The 21,359-nt window shown below is 45.4% G+C and overlaps 2 protein-coding genes across 17 annotated transcripts in view; both read right to left on the bottom strand.

Moving 5' to 3' along the window:
* Positions 1-6,856: 6,856 nt before the first annotated feature.
* On the bottom strand, positions 6,857-17,194 carry NOC4L (nucleolar complex associated 4 homolog). Of its 2 annotated transcripts, none has more exons than XM_083803302.1 (15): positions 17,042-17,194; positions 16,827-16,965; positions 16,641-16,747; positions 16,249-16,356; positions 15,581-15,730; positions 14,867-14,966; positions 14,063-14,097; positions 13,909-13,959; positions 13,247-13,358; positions 12,567-12,627; positions 11,887-11,997; positions 10,426-10,589; positions 9,876-9,958; positions 8,846-8,959; positions 6,857-8,538 (listed from the first exon to the last, which is right to left on the bottom strand). In XM_083803302.1, exons 1-15 carry the CDS (start codon positions 17,132-17,134, stop codon positions 8,422-8,424), a joined length of 1,545 nt encoding a protein of 514 aa, XP_083659428.1. In that variant the 5' UTR covers positions 17,135-17,194; the 3' UTR covers positions 6,857-8,421. The 2 variants fall into 2 exon arrangements, with proteins under 2 accessions (XP_083659428.1, XP_083659429.1); XM_083803303.1 differs by having other exon boundaries at positions 17,045-17,172.
* Positions 17,195-17,304: 110 nt separating this feature from the next.
* LOC310883261 (E1A-binding protein p400-like) overlaps positions 17,305-21,359 on the bottom strand; it is a 48,435-nt gene continuing 44,380 nt past the window's right edge. For 14 of the 15 annotated variants that reach the window (XM_083803287.1, XM_083803296.1, XM_083803299.1 and 11 more), the window contains one exon: positions 17,305-19,784. In XM_083803287.1, the coding sequence (XP_083659413.1) occupies positions 19,512-19,784 (273 nt within the window). In that variant the 3' untranslated portion in view covers positions 17,305-19,511. The remainder of the gene's footprint in view (positions 19,785-21,359) is intronic. The other variant, XR_014573434.1, reaches the window with a different exon arrangement.

The raw sequence follows: 21,359 nt of genomic DNA, 5'->3' as shown, positions 1-21,359 counted from the left end.
GCTCAGCGTGTTACGACAAGGAGACATTTCTCTTCCTGCACCAGCCCCAGCTGCTGTGCCTGAGGAGCAACCGCAGTCCTGGCTGCTGCTGCAGCTGTCACCTCTGCAGCTCCTTGCAAGCTGCTGAGCCTAAGGCGAAACAGCTGGGCTGGACTGAGCACCGGGCAGCTCCCCTGCACGCTGCCAGCACTGTGTCCCCTTCCCTGGCCTGACTCTGCTCTTCTTCGTGAACCAGAAACATAGGAAGTGACATGAAAAGCACAGGATGCATGCAGCAAAATGAGGTGCCTGCAGCCGACCAATTTCACAGTGCATCACTTCAAAGGCAGCTCCCCAGCCTCCTCCCTCCCACAGCAGCGTTTGCCATCAGACATGCAGCAGGCTTCTCTGGCAATTAGCAAACAGGGCTGAGACAATCCACAGCTCCCAAGTGCCACCAGAGCCGCAACAATGCCTTAACAAAAAGCCAAGGGTCACATCCGCATTGCCACAAGTTGAGAACTGGTGGCCAGGAGGTTAACAGGACCATCAGCTGCCACACAGGGGCAAGTGCCGGCTGCCCAGCTACAAAACATGCACCACAAAGCTGCATGTCGCAGAGGGGAGGTCAGCAGGCTTAGGGGTCAGGACCAGCAGCCACAGCCGTGCACCAAGTTCAGGGGCACCAGTGCCCCTCCAGAACCCTCAACCGTACAGCTGTAACCTTAACCAGGACCAGCAGAGACACCACGCTGGATGTGGCTTTTCCTCAAGAAAGGCAAAGAGCTCCTCGCAGAGGAGAAGCGATCTGTCCTTCCCATTTTCTTAATGGTCCCAGGGAACTGACCCTGTTTTCAGAGAAAGTCAAAGCCTTTTTTTCTTTTTCTTCCTTTTTTTATTTTTTATTTTTTATTTTTTATTTTAACTATTTAGGGATTATGAAAGCCAAACAAAGGACATGCAACATGTTACAAATTCAAGAGATCTTTTTAAGTGCCAAACAGCAGCTGAACTGTAGTTATGGTTATTATACAAAAACAGACATAAAACTATAATGTGGATCAACACATTTTATCACAGTCATTCAGCGATATGCCAAGTTCATGCAGCTCAGCTATTACCTTTCTACAGCTCTGAAAGATTTACCATAGTTTCAGCTTAATCTGGAATTTTATTATGTAGTTATTTTAATCTCACTTTTTTAATGGGACTCCAAGCAGTGATAAAATAAAGTGAGATCATATTTAGATACAACAGTGATGAATACTGTTCGAAACACCTAAAAGAGGCACGGAATCCATCTATCTGCTCTGTTTTGCTGTACTCGGTAGACAACCGTCAAGAGAGCCTTTATGATGTAGTGTACGAGTGATAAAGGGGTAGTTCCTACTGGGTGTCTGGGATGAGTGTTTAATTGGATGTTCCCTTTCCTCGTTATTTATCCGCTTGAGATCTCTCACCCTTCACTGGTTTGAAAGCCAGAAAGGGCCATGAAACCATCCCCTTTGAGCCTATGGCTGAAGGCCGGGCACTACCCTGACTTTACAAACTCCTCTGCACATTTCTCTGAGGTGAAGTACTCACTCAGGCAGGACAAACCTCCTGCACCCTGAGCTCCCACTCCCCGTATTTCGCCCCCGACACTGAAGGGAGGCTTCGGTTCCTCCGCGGTAGCCGCGCAGGGCCTGCGGCCTGGGGGAGCAGGCCAAGGCCGAGCCCCGTGCAGCTCTGGGCCGGAGCAGGCCCTGTCCCACCCAGCCCTTGTTTTCTCTTTGGCACTGCTCCCTGCCTGTTCCAGGGCCTCCCTTTACCCCCTCCTCTTCCCCTTGGCTGTCACTGCACGAAGGACTACTTTGGGGACTCATCAGCAAGGCTCTTGTCTCTATTGCTGCCACCCCTTGAAAGGCCGAAGCCTGTCCCAGTCAGGAAAGCAGTCTGCAATGTGGATGAGCAGAGCTTGCCAGCCAGCAGCATCCCACGTTCCTTCCTACGACTGCTCTCCCATCCCTTCTCACCACACTGGGGTCAGTGTGTCTCTAGGAACAATAACCTGGCAGGGGCATCCTATACCAGCAAATTTCCAGAGAGCCAATTCTCCCTGGCCCCTTCAAACATCAAGTGCTATCTCAGACCAAATTACCTCACCGGTCCCTGCACCACCATGACGAGACACTAAGCTGATATTGCAAGGACACTCCACCACTTTTCTGTCTGATCCCTGTCTTTTAGTTTCAAACAGGAGATTTTTAATCTGTTTTTCTCCATGATAGCGCATTGCTGCTGGCTTTTTAAAGCAGACATTTTTCCACAGTCTTGTAACTAGGAGATAAGAGACCAGCAGCAGATAAAACTACCGAATAGCAGTTGCCTGCTGCCGCGACTGTACAGAACAGCAAAGGCAGCAGTCCCCGTGAAACAAAAGGATGAGCACAGGGGAGGGCAGGCAGGAGAGACCCCTCTGACTGCTCTCTGGGGTCGTGGTGCTGCATGCAGAGCCATGCAGGATGGCTCCCAGCTCGGCAGGCTGCAGAGCAGCCACGCTGACCGCTGAGGATCAGCTCACCCTCCTCCCCAACACCTCTTGCTCTGGTGACACCAGTAACAGGCGACCAGAACCACAGCCCCCAGGCATGTTTCCAATGACAGCAGCACCCTGGAAGACCCAGGGCTGCAGCCACCTACTCTTTGACACAGAGGATGGGAAGGATTTTTTTGCTGTGGAAAATGATCCCTGCTGTATGAAAGTATTACATTTATTTCATGAGTATGAAATAAAAAGTTTTATATAAATTCAGGCCATAAATCTGTGGGTAAGCTGAAAGAGGATGAAAGGCCTCATCAATATTTATACTCAGTTCCTCAAAGATAACAGCAGTTCATTTACTAAATATCTTTGAGAAACTAAGCCTTCAGTCAGATGTGGTCAAGAGGAAACATTTTAGCCAGGCAGGATGCTTCAGGAATCACCTTAACAAGGAAAAGCTTCACAGGAGAGGACTGTATTTCTGGAAGCTGCACACTATCACTTCACACACGATGCAGGGAGCACAGGAAGCCAGGCCCTTGGACAAGCAGAGTCTGTCTGCAGAGCTGCTCCAGCTCCTGTTGGCTTTACCGAGGCTTGGAGCAATCCCATGGAGCACATTAGGTTGTCGAGTGGTCAGACACCCTGCAGGCGCATATCAAACAAAAATCACCACACGCTGGCCCACGGATCCAGCCAGACACAGCTAATTGGAGCCGCTCTGCGAGGCTCCATGGCATAGCCCCATGGCACAGGCTGCAGAACCAGCAGCAGTCGCTGCCGACATCCCCGCTGCCTGCCTGCAGCCCCCAGGGCTGGCACGGGGGGGTTCATTTACTGTCTGCATCCCCGCTTGGGGAGGTGCCTGCGATAACAGGCAGAGACCTACCTCTTCACCACCTCCAGCAGATGGGACCGAAGGCCTTCCACTTGGGAACTGCAGTTCTTTGTCATCGAGCCTCTGTTTCCAATACCGCAGCATGTGGTATCTCCTGTCTCCTGCAGTGATAACTAAAACATAAATTCTCACTCTCCCAATCTGCAGGAAATTGATTTAGGCAAAAGGCAGGTGATGATTCATTCTCTTGCTATCTTGGAGCCCAGCACTCTTTCCCCAAGAGCAGCACAAGACTGCACCTTGCCACCCACCTAAATATTTGATAAAAGTTAAATACAACTAGCTGTGATTGATGTTTCTCCTCACATAAGCTCTCCAGCCACAATCTGGATAATGTGTAACATCATTAAAGCATCAATTATCTTCAGTGCAAGTGAAGCTACATTAGCAGGATTGAGTCTGTTCATTTTGATAAGGTTTTCTCTGTTCGTTTATCAACACAATGGGGATACCAGCAGGCCAGGGAGCCGGCAGGGTTTAACTCTGTTAGGATGGAGTTGACACTTGCATCCTCTGTGCACGCACCATCAACAAGAGCATCCTGATTGTCAGGGTTTATTTCTCAGGCAGGTTGGCACTACAGCCTGTGAAGAACCAGTGCTCATCTCTGGCAGATATCCTCCAGCTATAAAACACCGAGTGAGCTCCCTGGCTCCCTGCGGTGTGCTGGTGCCTGACCGATAGCGCTCCAGATACCCAAGCAAAGGGGCCAGAGCCATCAGGTTCGCTGCTGAGCAGCTGATGTTCCCAAACAGCTCAAGCTCATGTGGATGCAGGATGGTGGCTTGGAAAATTACAGGAAAGCAAGACAGCAACCTCTGAAGCTGGCCATCCACTAAGCCAGCTGCCTTTCACCAGCTCTGAAGTTTCCCTCTGTTGTTCCTCTCTTTTGACTCTAATCAAGAGCTGCAGTTCTCTCTCCTTTTAGCGATGCAAGCATGGCCTTGACAGGGCTAAGAAACTGCAGAAAAGCAATTCCTTTTCTTAATAGACCTAAAATTTCCTTCATAAACTACACTCAGATAGACTCTTGGCTTATTAATAGCAGTAAATCTCCAAGTCCAATAGACTTCAGTTAATGAATATTGATTATGATAGTGCTGGAAAAGGCTGGTGTCAGTCGAACTGATATCCTATAGTCCCTCTTTGTCTGAGCAGGGCTGTAAATTACACAAGAGCTCATTTGTTTTTCAAAACTAGGCAGTGGAAAACGTGGTTATGGCTGCGCTGCAGCTTTCACTAACCCAGTGCTAGGAAACCACCTTAATGCTAATAGCAGCTGGTCGGTAAGGCCAAGCATTTCTTACTGGGTGTTTGTTGGTGTGCTTTTTTTTGTAGTTGTTGGCTTTTTTTGCTGAGCACTTGGGAGCCTGTGGGTCTACCCCTACAGAGCTAAAACAGGATTTATCAGGATGAGAGGAGGGAGGCAGCCGCTGACCCTCCAGGCCACATGCAGCTCCGAGGAGCAGAGATGGACTCCCAGGTGGGTAAGAGGGCAGGCAGGGGGTTCCTCTTAGACAGTGCCTAACACCTACTGGAGATGCCTGAACATATAGCGTGAAGTGCTATTTTACAGACAGACCTAATTTCTTAGAGGGCCAGCCTGCAACCAAGTGTTTTTATATCCCACAGCACCGGAGGAGGACAGGCACTAACACCGACTGCCCCCAAGCAGACATCCATCCCTGCACTTGGGCAAGCCTGCCCCAGGCCTCCAGCTGGCATTTGCACTTTTCCATCTATTTACAGATGTAGATGCATGCTTCCCTCTATCCCCCCAGTGAATATCTTAAAAGTAAAAATCTAAGCTGATTAACGCAAACGCCATGGTCACACAGACCTTTAACTCACAAGATAAATCTCATCGTGCTCTTGATGAGCAGCTCTATCTTTTACCTTCAGGCTGGGATGACTTTGAACAGCTTTTAAATGAATGAAAGCTCAGGAAAATAAACCAAGGGCAGTCCATTGCAACCCAGAGACCTTATCGCTATCCTCTGGTGGGGGAATGAGGCAGTAACAGGGATGGGGAGGGGGCAGACTATGTCAGTATTTTCATAAAAATACGCTTTATGCTTACTGAAATAACCCAACAGCAACAAAAACAAAACAAACCACAACAGCCCTCCCCATGTCTGATAAAAATCAAATAATAACAGGAGTGACTTATGCGCTCTATGCCTGGTACTTCAATCTGGCCTTCTAGTTAATACACACCATGATTAAAGCATCTATAATCTGCAGTCTGCGGAGACCTGTAGAGCAGCAGCAGCAGCGGGTGTGCAGCCTGATAAGGGTTGTTCACTCAGTGCAGATGAAACTTTTAATATTTATAACTGCTGATTTTTTTCTTGATGCCTCCTATTGAAGGGAAGAGGGTGAAAGTTTAAAGATAAAAGCTTGATGAAAGACCAGGTGGAATGTTTTTCCAAGGGCAGGCAGGGGCTCAAAGCTATCTCCACCTACGAGCAGGTTTAAGGATGCTGCTTAGGCAAGCACAGCATCAGAGATTGGGGGTGAAGTCTTGGGAAGACCTTTGAGGCTCCTCGAAAGAGCACCCAGGCTTTAAGCTAGAAACTCCCATGAGCAAGGACTGTGATTCCTGCCTGCACGGCAGCGAGCACAGTGGGGCTGTACCTGGGACTGCTAGGCGTCACCACAAAATACTTAAACCGCACCAGGCTAGTTGCACAAACTTTAAATAAAAGTGCTAATGGCATTTCTAATTCAGTACTGAGGTATGCTGATAGATCTGAAAACACATCGTGTTAGCCTAACCCTCCATCTCAACATCAGTGGAAGCTTTGACAGCCAACATGCATGGCACTGGGAATGCATGAAGGAAAATTAAATCACATCATACTCCTACCAAGTGTCTGCTCACTGCAGTACAGTACACAGGATCCACAGCTGGTGAAATGTTAAAGATGCAGGTGCCTTCCCTGTCCTCCTCCTGGGAAAGAGCAAAACCTCGCGTTTCCAGTAGCAGCCCTGCTCCAAGTGTATTGAAAACATTTCAGTCTGTGGGCATTTGGTCCCGAAGACACAAGGCTCCGCCAGGCTTTGCCCACAAGGCAGCAGCAGGCCCTAATCACAAGCCAGAAGCTGCTGCTCTCCACTAGTCCCCAGCAAATCAGTCAGCCTCGTGTGTCGGATACCCTTGCTTGTCCCAGGAACACCCCAGTTAACAGACGCACACAGGTTCTGCAGCCCTTAGTATGCCACACTGCTCAGAGGCTGTGCTCACCCTCCTTCCAGGTATGGGAAGCCAAGGAAACTCCCTCATTTTCAGCATCACGAGACCTTGACTACCCCCTGCCCACATGGTTTAATATTTGTGTATTAAAAGGATCTTAACACTCCCAGAGTGTCAATACCGTGAAAGATATGAATGACATCGCCCATCAACAATTTCAGACAGACATACCCGAGCAAAACAAAAAGACGCAGAGAAAGGTGTTCAGTAAAAATGTATTTCCACAGTACGTGATTTCATTTGAGGGAGACACATTGTAGAACTGAAACACGAGGCTTGGGTGAACATGAGCTGAGGCACCGCGAGCTGTAAGTTATCATCTCAGCCACTCTGCCTTCCTACCACAGATAGCAGAAAAGAAAGGGGAAATGCAGGCTGGCCAGTGAGGAGGCAGTCTTGCTTCTTCACAAGAGAACAAACAGATTTCTTTTAAAAAGATCCTCAAAGCACCTCACCTAAATTCAAAAGTACCAGAGAAAAGAGGTAGAATTCTACATTCTGAGGACACGTCCATCATTTGGATAGCATGAAGAAAACGTAACACAGTGGCTCTAAGGTAGCTGCAGTTTTTCTTGATCTAAACAATTTGTCTGCCAGAAATTAACTTTCTTAGTCTCTACTTTATGAACTGTATTTTTTTCCTCCACAAAATATGATTTCAAAACATTGTCAGCAGAGCTGAAGTCTAATGAGACAACATTAAGCTGGTGAAAATAATTAGAAAGAGTCCTGAGTGAGTGCATCTGCATTCTTAACAAGGAATTTATCTCAAACCAAGGCAGAGCACTTAACACCTTGGAAAACCCTATCAGAAGGAATTTCTGCATGACTTCTGGAACTGTATGAGAAATCCAAATTAACAAAGCCACCTAGTATCAGTGGGCTAGCTAAAACTTAATTAGGACCTGCATACACACTGGCCACAGCTCCTGCAACGCTTGCAGGTTACAAGCGAAACTGCATTAAGCTGCTTATCATTCTGAAGCAAAAATCAAGGATTAGACATACTTTGCACTGCACATCAGTCGGCCTCCCTAGCTACAGTAGTCACCAAGATTATGTTTATTTCCAAAGCTCATGAGCATTTTGAATTAAGCAACTTTACAGCATGAGATGGACGTACATGAAGGCACATTAGCAACATGACATACATGGAATTACAGAGCATCATCTGTAAGTTGTTTCTGACAAACCTAAGCTTTCAATGCCTCAAACATGGGTTAGCACATGGAAGCTAAACATTTCTCCGAAAAAGTGAATTTTAAAAAATATATAAAAATTTATAATTAGACTACGATCAGGTGTTGTACTGAGGTCAACTGCTACAAACAAGTTGTCTGCTCTTGTATAAAACTAACACATCTGAAAAATAAAACCAGTATTTGGAAACCACACTTCCCCTTAGTCCCCCAAATGGCAGCAAGGTGGTCTGTCGACACAGTCACTGATCACAGCCAGTACCAGCATCTCTGTAGAAAGGGGCTTCAATTCCAACAATGAACAAGTCCAGAAAACCTTGCTCCGAGGGAAAATCCCTCCCAGATATCAGGCAGCAGTATGTAAGCTTGAGAAATGAGAAACAAAGGAAAGTCCATCCATGGATAATGGCAAAGGTCACTGAAGAAGGCCGCACCTTTCTCAGGCAGTCCAGCTTTCACCACTTTGAGATATTTCAAAGGCAGAAGTGTCGAGCCCCGCAGGTGAGCTTTGTGCATGTCCCTAAGATCAGTCGGTTGACGCAGATAAATACGATAAGAGATCACCTCAATCTAAACTGAAGTGCTCGGCAAAAATATCATTTTTCTTCCCAAACAAACCTCGTACTTGCTCAAACTCCAGGGGCACAATAGCAGCTGATTTCTTTACTTCTTTATCAAAAAGCTAAAGAAAGAGAAGATATTAGCAAAAATTCAGTACAAGCTCTTCACCCTTGCCAATACCAGTGCTCACTCTAACATCTTAGAAGGTACAGCAACAAACCTTTTATTTAAAAGCGAGTCCTGCCATCATTGCTACCTCATGCTCCACCATTAAACAGACGTTTTCCCTTTTTCTCAGGCTCTGGGTAACCAAAAGCCAGCCTAGCTCCCTCCCCACGAAGGCTGATGAACAGGGCATGGCTACTGCATTCAGGAAGCAGTCTCCCTTCCTCTTACTACAATCACTCACAAAGGCCCAGCAACACTACCTCAGAAGCTGAGAGCTCCAAGAGCCCTGATATGTCATCCTCTATTTCAGACAGCGACTGGTTCAGGATAGCAGCTGCCTGGGCCACATCTGGGTAATAATGGTTTTGTAGAGCCTGCAGAAGCAACACAAACAGGAGATGGTTTAATGAGAATGGGGTAACACAAATCCATCTGGCTTCCCACACAGGTATCTAACCCTTTGGTAGTCAGCAAATATCAAGCTCAGACAAAAGAGGCAAGTTTACTGTACTGTGTTACTACAGAGCTTCAAGAAATTCCCATTTTAGCCACGCTTCAAACACAACTAAAGGCCCCTTTCCCCTGGTTTATGTCCAGCTCCAGACAGATGGATTCCTCCACAGACCATGCCTACAACACATACCCCAATTTTGCCACCTCCCATAACCCTAATGCTGCATCTGGGCTTCCTGCTCCCAAGCAACATTCTTCTTGCTGCTTCAGACCCTCACGCAAAACCCCTGTAACATTTAAATGGGAAGTGATAATCCTGCCATTAAGGTTTAGAGTCAGCAGCAGCAATTTAACCGATTTCAGCCTTCATACGCCATCCTACAAATGATCCAGGTGAAAGGTGAACATTATAATCTTCTCTAGCATTTTTAAAGCCATTTCTACAGGATGACCTAGGTGTACCCAATTAATTTCCATCAATGCTCAGTAAGTTCCTCTCTCCCCTCCAAAGGAAATAAAAAGCCTTATACATTTGCAGCTATTAAGTCTTGTTTCAGCTGTTAACCGCACGCTTTTCAGCTGCATGGTCAGATGTGCACTCACAAGTCACCTATTAATTAGCACATACTAGTTCTCATGTGTGTGAAATCCTTTGCCTCTTATGCAAAGATAGAAAAGGATGCAGAGTAAAAGAGTAGCCAGAAGTCATCTCATTTGCAAGATGTGTGTCAGCAGGTTCTTATAAGTGTTACTGCTGACTGCCAAGGTGTCATGAAAAAGCAACAAGGGGGGAAGAAGCCCACACCATACACAGATGTGCCCCGTCAGCTGACATACCTGAAGCTCCCAGAGGGAGCTCTCCAAAGCCCTGCTCTCAGATGGTTCCTCCTGTTCCATAATATATGGATCTTCTGACAAATCTAAGGAAAGAAATACAGAGCTAAATACCTCCTGTGTGATGCCCATAATGCCAAAGCGAACACAGAGACCCAGAGCAGTGCTGCACCTTCCCAACACATTTAGCATCCAGGAACACGCTGACACACCACAGTACGACCTCAGTATCACCGTTTGCAGCACTACAGAATCGTAGTACTTCTAAGGGCACAAAGAACTGGAATGGTCTGAAGCAAGGGCATCTCAGGCAACCTTGATCCGCCACTACCGTCATTCAACACTGGTCAATTAAACCACAGACAGAGGAAGAAAAACTCAGGAGATTGCTGAGGCCCCAGCAGGACTGCCTACACAAAAAACCCTACAGACTGAAACTGAAGAGGTCTCTGGTTTCTGCATTCGGTCTCGTTTCTCATTTCTTTATTATAGCCTTGAAGTGAACAAGACAAGCTCAGAGCCCAAAAACTCCCTCACCCACCTTGCCCCTTACCTGCCGGCCCATTAGGTCTGTGCACTAGCACTTTGCACGCGGGGTGCCTCCGGAAGAGATTACAGATGAAGGGAATGACCATGAGCAGAGCCTCGGGGGGAGCCGTGAGGGCCAGCCGGGAGAGGCGCTTTATAAAGGCTGCTACCAGGTACGCCGGCAGGTGGCTGTTGGAAGGGAAACAGAAGAAACCAGCATGGACAAGTCCCAGCAAGCAAGCCAGCAGACTCATCAACCCAAACTGCATGTCAAGCTAAGGATCGGTGGGATTCTTCAGCTTTTTGGACTATGGAGTGAAGCAAAGCAGGAATATAGGGTCTCGAGTGCTGTCTGGAACAAACCTGAGGGCATTTCCATTCAGTGCATGAGTAATCTCTGATCATTTTGTGATTCAATCCAGATGCATGGCACCACTCCAAACGCTTGCTGTATCCAAGCACAGCCCTTGTCCACAGTCATTCACACTGCAATCTTTATTCAGTCATTTTACAAACTTCTGAGCGCTTGGCCAGGCAACCTTAATTATATTCTTCTAATGCAGCTTTGTGGGTTTAATTAATACACGTGCCATGGTGTAAAATTTAATACTTCCAGGACTAAAGCAAGCAGTGCAGCTGTTAATGGGAACATAAAGCTGCTGTAACATAAATGTGCAGGATAGCTCTCTTTTATGGTAAAAATGCAAATTTCTAACAGCAATCAGCCCATCCAGGCACTTTCTTCAGGTCAGAAGATCTGGGATAAAAGATGACAATTTTCAGCCACTCAGCCTTCAGCCCCAGGGCTCACTACACCTGCAAGGCTCAGCGAAGTCACCCCAAGGTACAACATCTGTCACATCTTGTTACTCTCTCCAAAGTACAGTATGAATACAAGTGGGGTTGATATTAATGCCTGGTGCTGAACTGTAAAGCGTTTTTCTTGGTTTTATTTTATAACATATGATGGCAACTATACGACCAGCTGCTTATCTAGTTTCTCTCCTGTGCACAATGAATTGACAGCATCAAGACAGACTGTCAAACACTTTATATTTCAATGTTATATGTCTGCAAAAGGTCATCAATTTATCAACAGCTTTATGATACCACATCTATAAAAAGCCTGCAAATGTTACTTTTCCATATTCATAAAGATGGAGAGAAAAATCATCACTTTCAGCCAAGCTGGAATACAGATCAAAATACATCCATAATGATTTGCAGATCAAACTCAGATAACTAACTGCATTTTTACTTTTTACTTTCTGGAACTAGGTGGATGTGTGGCAAATCTTCAAAAAAAGTGCCTGAAAAATTACACAACACTCTTGGATTCAGTTTTCTCAATATGAAAAAGAATTTAATTCAGCGGGCACACTGAATACATTAAATCCAGATGCGGGGGAGTGTTCAAGAACAAACGCTAGCCAACAGAAAAGCAGAAGTAAAATATGTGAACGTATATAATAAAGTTGTTACTTACGATGAAGACAAAAACAGATCAAGCAAATGGAAAAAGCGGGCTCGGTACTTCACGTGATATATAGAAGGGTCTAAAAGACTGTACAGCTTTTTGTAAAAGTCAGGATATTCTCTGTTAAAAAGGCAAAAAGAAAAAAGTCAACATCCTTTGCTGATTAGTGACATACAATGGGACTACACTGAGTCTAAATGGTTTTTCTGTGCTTTCATGATAAACTGCTCCAGGCTACTGCTGTGCTGTGGGGGCATGTTTAGCTTTCTTCGGTTTGTCTCCAGAACCACCACTTGAAATCAGGCTGTAAGGTGAATTTCTGGCATTTGCAGTGCCTAACCATCCTGGAGATGTGAAGCTATGTCCACTGACTGCAAGTGGTACAGGATCCAGTGAAAGGCACACCAAAGACTACAGTTTCACTGTGTAATCAGATCAGTGGAAATCAATTTTCAAGTGCTGAGCAACCACAGTCTGGAGAAGAGGATATTTAGGCTCAGCTGAAAAAAAAAAAGTCAGACTATCAAAAGAGCTCAGCATCTAAATAGCTGAGCCTCTCGTGCAGGGTTTGGCTTTCTTGTGGGGGAATGTTAAAGCCTGAAGATGTGGAGAATTGTTTTCAGTCTCTTCTGCATAAGATAAAAATACAAAACCCATGGCCCTTTAAACAATATGCTCTTTTTACTTACAGATTATGCTGATGAATCAAAATAAATAATCCATTTAAGGCCAGAAGACTAATTGCTCCACCTGTAAGAAAGCAGGCAGATATCAGCACAATATAATCAATCAATAAATAAATTTATCAGCTGCAACTTTTTTCTATTACAAAACCTTCCCAGAAGGAACACAAAACTAAGAGTACCTAAAATTAGAGCCAGCATGATAGCTGTCAGGTGAGACAAGCTCACCTAAAACCTTCCAAAGGCTCACAACTTACTTGCAAAGATTAAGCTGTAGATTAGAAGAACAGAGAGACAAAGATGCTGCTCTAATCCCCTGAGAAAGCCACACCAGGAAGGCAAAGTTCTCCTCAGAAACACCATTTCTGTAGGAAACTGCACGTCCTGTGTCTGGATACAGGCCAGGTATCAGCAGTGCTGTGTTTAAAAGAAATCACTCCAGTACTCAACACTTTTCAGGTCCTTAAATATAATTTTCCTAACACACAAGGAGCAATGACACAGACAAATGCAGGTAACATCTCACTTTGGGAGGACAATACATTTCAGCCTAGTTTCTTAGCTTCGTTCCAGCCAAAGCACATCTACTTCATCCAGGCTGTGGTGTTGTGTCCAGCAGCCCTTTCAAATCTGTATGTACCACGCTGCAGAGCCCCACAAAGCATAAAAAGACAATTTTCACTCACCTATGCCATAGGCCACCGTCAAGAAGTCTATCATGAGAGTGGGTTCGTTCATGTAAGGAAGGATGGAATCATGCAAAATGACAAGAACTTTTTTATAAAGGCCAGTGGGTAGCTGTGAAGGACAAAACAATACAGTCAAACAACCTTTGCAAGGAGAACTCCAAGAGCAACAGCAACACACGGCTCAAAAAGGCAACACACAAGCAAAAGTGAACGTGCCAGGACAGAACAGAATGGCTTGTGGCAACAGTTCCCAAATGGGAGAGTTTACAAGTGACATCTGACAATTAGGTTCATTCCGAGAAGTGGGTCCTCACAACTAAACTGTCATCACAGCTCAGAGAAAAAAGTGTGCATGGGGGGAAATTACTAGCAAAAAGGCTGGGGAACCTTCAACTTGTAAACACAAGTTGTTATGCTGCAGGTCACTCCTTATGGGCAGACTTGTTTAAAGAGGAGAAAAAGGCTGAGAGTAAGAAGAAAGAGACCATACATGGGGCCATGTTTCTTTGGCAGGAGAGCAATCCAGCAGAGATGGTGGCTGGGCTGCTCTCATCTAATGCTGAAAGCATAGTGAGGTCCTACCAGGAGCTCCAGGCAAGGAGCCTCTAAGGATTAGCAACTGGAAAACAATACAGATCAGTGACAGAAGTAACACTCACTTTGTGCTTCAGGAAACTGAGCCACATTCTTTCAAACGCCTGCTTGTGTGCCTGAAAACAGAATTGCAAACAGTGAGTTAAACACCCTGGTGTAGGTAAAGCTCTCTTTTCAGTAGATGAAAGTTCAACTCTGAAGCACCAAATGAACAGTTACCTGCAGCTTCGATACTTTCCATTCCTCTCGGTTATCTAAGAAGAAAGGCAAAAAGAGACATGGAACTTGAAATGGATGTTTAAAAAAATGATTCTTGTTTTACTTAGTCCTTTGAAAGTTCTCACCTTAGTTATTACAAATACCCACCTAAGACTGGATGAATATTAGTCCACTTAGATAGAGGACTCAACTTATAAATAAGTAAATTTGCATTCTATTAGTCAAACCATTCCCTAAGCATAATTGGACGTACTAGAATTAAATGACATTTTTCTCCTCCTCCTTCAGTCTAATACAAAAATACTAAGAAGAAGCCTTCATAAAATTTAGTTCCTCTGAATTTAGCAGAGTGAAGACCATGAATGTTCCTATGAGTTATTAAAGCCATATGTTTGAGTTTCCAATTTTCCACTACCAAATGGGCTGGGGCACATCAGAACTCAGTTAAAAATGTTCTACTCCAACTCAAAAACATCGCTATCAGCTCCAGAAACAGGCCTTTTCTCTACACTAGGAACACTCCTTTTCCAGTCATTAGGACAAGACTAGGAACAAGAGGAAAAGGTAATATTCCCCAAACCAGGGTATCTAAAAGCTTGCTATAAATTCCTTGTATTGATAAAAAGCTGGTGACAGACCCCACCATAAACCAGGGAACATGGATTTTGTAATACTGTTTGGAGTCTCTGTGATCACATAAGCAGGCATTTTTCATTAGCAAACTCTAGCAAAGTCTTTACACAACAAAAATCTTAAACGTAATTTTCCTTTTCATATGCAGATCGTCACGTGGAGTTTACTAACCTTGTTTCACCATAAATTTGACCAAGTCACGCTCTTTGTTTGGCATGTTAATGGGTGAAATGAGGGAAAATATATTCTGCTGGTAAAATGGCAGAGGCCTCTAAGAAAAAAAGCAGAGAATCAAACATGAAGTAAGGTCCACAAAAGATGGTAGGTCACACTGGACTTCCACAGTGTCCTATTTCCCAAGCATGGAATATATTTAGGAAAGAAAATGGAAAGGAAAAACGCTGATGCATGAACTAGAACTACATACCAGCTCTCCATTTTTGCCCTGTCCTGGAATATTACTCATTTGAGTAACCTTCAGACATGACTTATGTCTGAACTAATGCTGGTTTAACAAAACAGGTGGATTGGACTAAAGAAAAAAGACCCTTCTCCAGCACCAAAGAAAGAATAAAACTAAATACTCTATGCCACTTGAGCTACAGAGATTTGGGTAAAACAGAAGCTAGAGCCCAGACCAGGAGGTTTTGCAAGAACAACGTATCTATCTTGAACGACCTCCAATTTTAGACTGAAAACTGTCTTATGCATAGTTGACATACCTTGAAAGCACAAAAAAAACAGTGCCTTCAAATGGGCACACTTACTCCTGCTTCCGAAGTCTTCCCATATACCAGTAGTCCCTCCCTGCTTCGCACACAAGGTACGGGCTTCAGAGCAAGTGTTCATCCAGACCCACCCCAAGAGTAAGGTTGGGGTCCTTACCTCTTTTGTCTTCTGCATGACTTGCCCAATACTCTCGGTGACGGCCTTCATGACAAAGTACCGAATGTCGTCGTACTCCATGTACTCTTGGAAGCGAGAGATCAGGAGCGATGCATCCTCGTTTAAGGGAATTAAGCCATCAACAACCACCTAGCAAGAGGTTTATAAAGCAACAAGTCAGTTTCTTACAGTACTGTAGCAGACAGCTGCGATGGCTGGGGGCAACCCCAGTCTTTCTGAAGGGCAGCTAGCAACGCCGTGTCCTGCTTGCCCCGGAGCAAGGGCCTCTGTCTCCTGACCTCTGAGACAAGTCCCTCACATCGGAGATGTCACTTCCAAGTGACACAGTGGCTAAACCAGGGGCAGTACCTTCCCCCTCACCTCCCACAACTGCTCGCAAGTGAGACCGAGGAATGAAAAAGAAAGACCGCTGATACCTCAGAAGCACTCAAGCATTCAGCTTGTTCCTGCCCAAGGCAGCTGCTGCCACACCTGCAGGGGTCACCTCACCTGGAGGCCCTAGACTTGGTGCCACCTCTCTAACACCCTGTCTCCCATCCCTATCGTATCTCCTAGTCTGAAACTTTTGTTCTGGAGGACTCAAACACAGCAGGTTGTGCACGTCACCGGCTACCTGACAGCAGGGACTTTTCAGTTCTACAACTGACCTTTAAAAGTTCACGAGGAAACGTGAAACTCCCCTTCCACTCCACTTTGACCAAAGGATATTCTGCCTCCAACTCAACAAACTTCATCAGAGTGCAGAGCGACAATTCCTTCAAAAAAGAAATAAAAGAAAAAAAAAAACATTTCAGCAAGGACAGCAGTGGGCAGACGCAAAGGAGGCTGCTTCTAGGCCTGTAGGAAAGCGGGAAGAATGAAGTACAACGTTCTTTACCGAGAAAGTTACTGGCAGATCAGTATGCAAAGGTAAGTTGGAGCACCAGCAACGTCTTAGAGCATTTACTACCCTTGGGCACTTTCGCATTAGAGCGATCATTGCCTCTCCACCGCGGGAGACCCCCGGGTAAAGCAGTACCTCGGAACCAGGCTCACTGACCTTGACGTGGAAGGAGCCGTGGCCCATCAGCTCGGCCAGCCAGCCCACGCAGTCGTTGTAGCGGTGCCGCATCCACACCTTGTACTTCTCCTCGGCGCTGCCGCCACCTGCGGAGGGGACGGCGCCGGGCTGGGGGCTCAGCGCCTCGGCCCGCGGCCCGCCGCCCCCCCCCCGGCCCCCACTCACCTGCCAGCGCGGCCTCCTCGGCGGGCAGGCGGCCCACGAAGAGCTCCCCCCGCTCCAGCAGCGCCCCGAAGAGCCGGCCGCAGGCCCTGAGGGCTCCGAGGACCTTCTCCTCCTCCTCCTCCTCCTCCGCCGCCGCCGCCTGGGGAAGAGCGGGGCTGTGAGGAGCCGTGGCGCCGGGCCCCCGCCGCCCCCCGCAGCCCCCCGCCGCCCCTCACCGCCAGCCGCTCCAGCAGCTCGTAGACGCGGTTGGCGTTGGCTCGGCTGCCCAGCACCGCCTCCAGGCAGGCGGCGAGCCCGGGCTGCGCCATGCTGCGGCACCACGCCGGCGGAAGGGCCGGGAGGAAGAGGAGGAGGAAGGAGAGGAGGAGGAGGAAGGAGAGGAGGAGGAGCCCGGCCCCGCCGCTCCGCCCGCAGGGGGACCGCTCCCCGCCGCCGCTGCTCCCCCCCCCGGTCTCAGTGAAGCGAGGACACGGGCAAATTATAAAAATGTACACTTTATTACACCTTCAGGTAGGATACATCACTACTCCTTACAACCCTACTGGATCAAGTACAAATGCTTATGTTCAGAAGTTATGTACAGGTTGACTTCCTAACACACGCCTGGGAGAAAGACACACAGAAAGAGGGAAAAAAAAAATAAGTGATTTTTATCTTCATTAACTGACCTAAACAAGAAATAATTGCCTCTTTAGACACCAAATCAGACCAGCACAATGATGCAGTCAACAGCTCTTCCACTGCTGAAGCGTTCCCCCCCACGCCTTCCATGCACCTAATAGGAGCTAAACACTTAAAAGTAAAAACGGGGCGAACTGTGCAGTATTTTTGGATGAGCAATGTACTGTACACGGTGTCAGGTAGCTGCTACCATTGCATTTACTTTGCGTGTTAAACTGTTCCATTGCCAACGTTACTGGCTTTCCAGAGAGTAACAAAGTTTAGGCAATGGCACAAAACAGTGGTTCAGCAGGGTCAGGGGAATACTTCATGTACAAGCTGAGAAAGAGGAGAGAAGTAAAGAAAAAAAATATATCTGCCAGATTTGCAGACCTGAGGGTCCAAGAAAAAATGGATATAGGAGAAATGCGGTATAAAATTAATAAAAAAATAAAAATCAGTAACTGTGCCTGACCCACTGTTTACATTCGTGATCTTAACAGACCGGGCTACCAGAGGAGCTGACCGGGTATTCTTTCTTGTTTAAGCCATTTGGATTGCTAGGTACCAATAGGTGTGTACATATAGAGGTTAAGAACAAAAGACAGACTTTCCTTGCCTTTAAACAGGCTCCCCTCTTAGAAGACTAAAAAGATCACACAATGAAAAAAATAATTTTAAAACCATTTCAGAAAAGGAATGTTGTAATTTCATCTGAATCTTACATGTTGTGCAGTATTATGGCCAAAAGTAAAATAAATCTATTCAAGCCACTGAGAGCTTTCTGATTTCTCATGCAGTGCTGTTTGCAGAGTTTGTTTTTCTTTTTATGTAAGAAAAGTAAAGAAAACACCCACAGTTCTATGCAGCTTTTTGCTTTTTTTTTTTTCATAACAATAAGGCAAACTGATTTGGAGGAAGAGGCCATGCTCTATTCACATCCAAAATACCCACCTGAAGATACATTCATCATTAGCTTTAGTAAAAGAATAGTACAAAAGTTAGATCTTATTCTTTACACAATTGAAGAATTAAGTCTTAGAATTTCACCATTCTCCCCTTCCCCCAGTCCCCCACCCTCCCCAAGCTGAAAGCTGAGTAGAAAGTACTGAACATTTAAACATGTTGCAAGAGCAGAATGAAACTAAGAGATTAAATGTTATCTGTTGGAGAGTTTCTGAGACCGAAGTCCTATGAGAAACAGCTATGGACCATTTGTTTAGTTGTATTCACTAAACAATTCTTTTACAAAAAAAAAGGGGAGGGGGCTACACTTTAATACACATCTACTATCAACACAGTATTTACTCAGTTCATGCCTAAAATATCCATTATCTTAAAGTGAAATAATGAGAATGAGGGCACAGGTTGGGTGCTTCGGTAAACTGTACACAAAACTACTAACAAACATTTTAAAAGACATACAAAAATGGAGAATGAAACTTTTTTCCTTTTTTAATTACATATACTTACAGGTTTTCACATTTAGTGGCTAAACTTTTCAGGGAGCACTTCAAATGTAAGTTAGATCTTCCAGAGGTATTACCTCAGGAGAGAACAACATGCAGCTTTCAGACAGGTGGAAAATACTTTGCTATATTAGCCGCACTTGCTTCACTGTGCATATTGAGTGCACATCCAAACTATAGCAAAGAACTGCATATTCCCACGGGCCGTTTATGGTATGCTAACATGGAGGGATTTTCCTGCCATTTATGGCATTTTACCATTTTACTTTTGTGAACCTGGGCAGAACTTAATTCTAACTAATGGTTGCTTTATCTGGTTTGAATGAGCACAGAGAACACTGGCAGAATGCACTTTGTACAGGTTCTGAACACTAAACAGTTGCTAATATGCTGAAGTTATGTGAGAGTTTCCACATTCAAATGTTCACCAGCAAAATCCTTCTGTTAAAAAAAATAGAGGTGGTTTGTCTTCATTTGCGTGTTTGGAGTAGCTTGTCACTTGGCGTAGCAAACAAGAAATGCTGCATTTCCCTGTTATTGCATTTTAATCATTAGTTCAACTTGGTTTAGTAGGTGCCTTTAATCTGACAGTAGGCGTCCTCATTTGTACTTTTGCTTGCTGATTCTGGGCTTCAGATGTTGCTGGTGTCTGGGCTGGGTTCTGTACACCTGGAGCCTGAATTTGGGGAGACGCTGTTGTCACAACTTGCTGTTGTATCAGTTTCTGCTGGACGACTTGAGCTGTAGCAGTTGTTGCAGGAATCACCTGAACCTGCTGTTGACCTGCTGTTGTCTGTGAAAGTGTCACGGTTTGGGGCTGAGCTTGTACCTAGACATTAGGATAACAAGGCAATTACAAAATAGTACTTTGGTATTAAGCAGTGGTCATTAAATTTCTGCTCTACGGAAGGAGGTGCTTGCTCTCTTGACTGACAAGCATCTTGGACAAAGTAGAAAGACTGGGAGGGATACTGGGAACTTAGGGTCTGTGGCTTTAGTATGAAACAACGTTCTGTCACATTTTCTAGAACCTTATCAATCAAAACTAAGAGCCAGGATGCCTTTAACTCAGATCTCCTCAGTGCAGATTAAACATGAAAATATATGGAAGGTTAAAAACAAAAAAATACTGGAAAATAGGAAATTCTAGTCCTACAGAAGTGAAGGGACAGAGAAATGAACAGAAGGATAGATGGAGGATCAAACGGGGAAGCACCCATATTGTGACAGCAAATACAGCCACTAAGGCTTCCTACCACTTCCCAGCATTAAACTTTCAGACTACAGCTGCCAGTCTCTATCACCAATTTAAGGTAGAATTGTTTGAACTTCATCCAGAAATCCAATTTTCACAGCCCTACCCAGAGGAAGGGAGAAAGAAGCTGAACATCTCCTTACTCAGAAAAGTTAATGAAAACCGAGCAGCTTCAGATGCCTTTGTCAAGAGGCAGAAGCCCAACGATCCTGCAAGGGCTTCTCCAGGGGACAGTTAACTCTTGACTGACCCGCTGGGAAGCACTAGCAAGGCAGACGGCTACACACCGAACATCAGATGCTTAATATAAAGACCACAGTTTTAAAAAGAATACTTCACAGGGCCTAATCCTACTGTCACTGCGTGTGTGTGAGGGCAGCTGTTTGTTTTTACCATGGACTGAAACAGTCCCAGAGTTATGCCAACACCAATGACTTCTGAAAAGCCAGTCCTTAATGTCCCTTGAAAAATTATCTAAGAGCTCTCAGTGACTACAGGGAGCAACTCGTGTTGACTGATGAGGTTTCTGCTCCCTGCTGTCTACCTTGCCCTTGCAGCATTCACATCTGAGGTGGTTACCAGCCAGCTTACACCACTTTATCATCATTTTAAGATAAACAGTCACAGATTTTATTCCACACTAAAACATTGCACTATAAACTGTGACAGATTAAGAGCTGATTGGCTCAGATTTCTGCGCACTGAGGGCAATAACCTCATCCACCATCCAAAGTTAAATCATTCTTGCCAATCAACAGTGTAAGTTATGCCTGTTGCTAATGGTCTGAAAGAGATTGTTCTAAACAGCGTTAAACAATCTGCCTGGTAGCTACGGGAAGGGAGACCACACCGTCTGTCCCTCTCTCACCCTAGTGCTGCCTGCTATCATGCCACATTTAGAACAGATACCGTACCATTCTGACTTTTATTAAGCACTTTGCAAGGCTTTATGAACTGGAACGAAACAAACAGTAACTGCCTATTAGCCCCAATTTTTGTAAAACAAATTTAGATGGTGCTCATTAGTTCAGTTATTTGCTATCTTGATTAAACATCACAAGAAACCAGTATTTAAAAAACAGCTTCTGCTCTAGGAAATACTTTCTAAAAATCTGTTTTTCAGCTCATCTACAGTGCTGAACAACACAT

Source organism: Anser anser (assembly GCF_964211835.1).
Source record: "Anser anser genome assembly, chromosome: 18".
Classification (NCBI taxonomy): Eukaryota; Metazoa; Chordata; class Aves; order Anseriformes; family Anatidae; genus Anser; species Anser anser.
The sequence above is the reverse complement of the archived record's forward strand: the minus strand, read 5'-3'. Positions and strand labels throughout refer to the sequence as shown.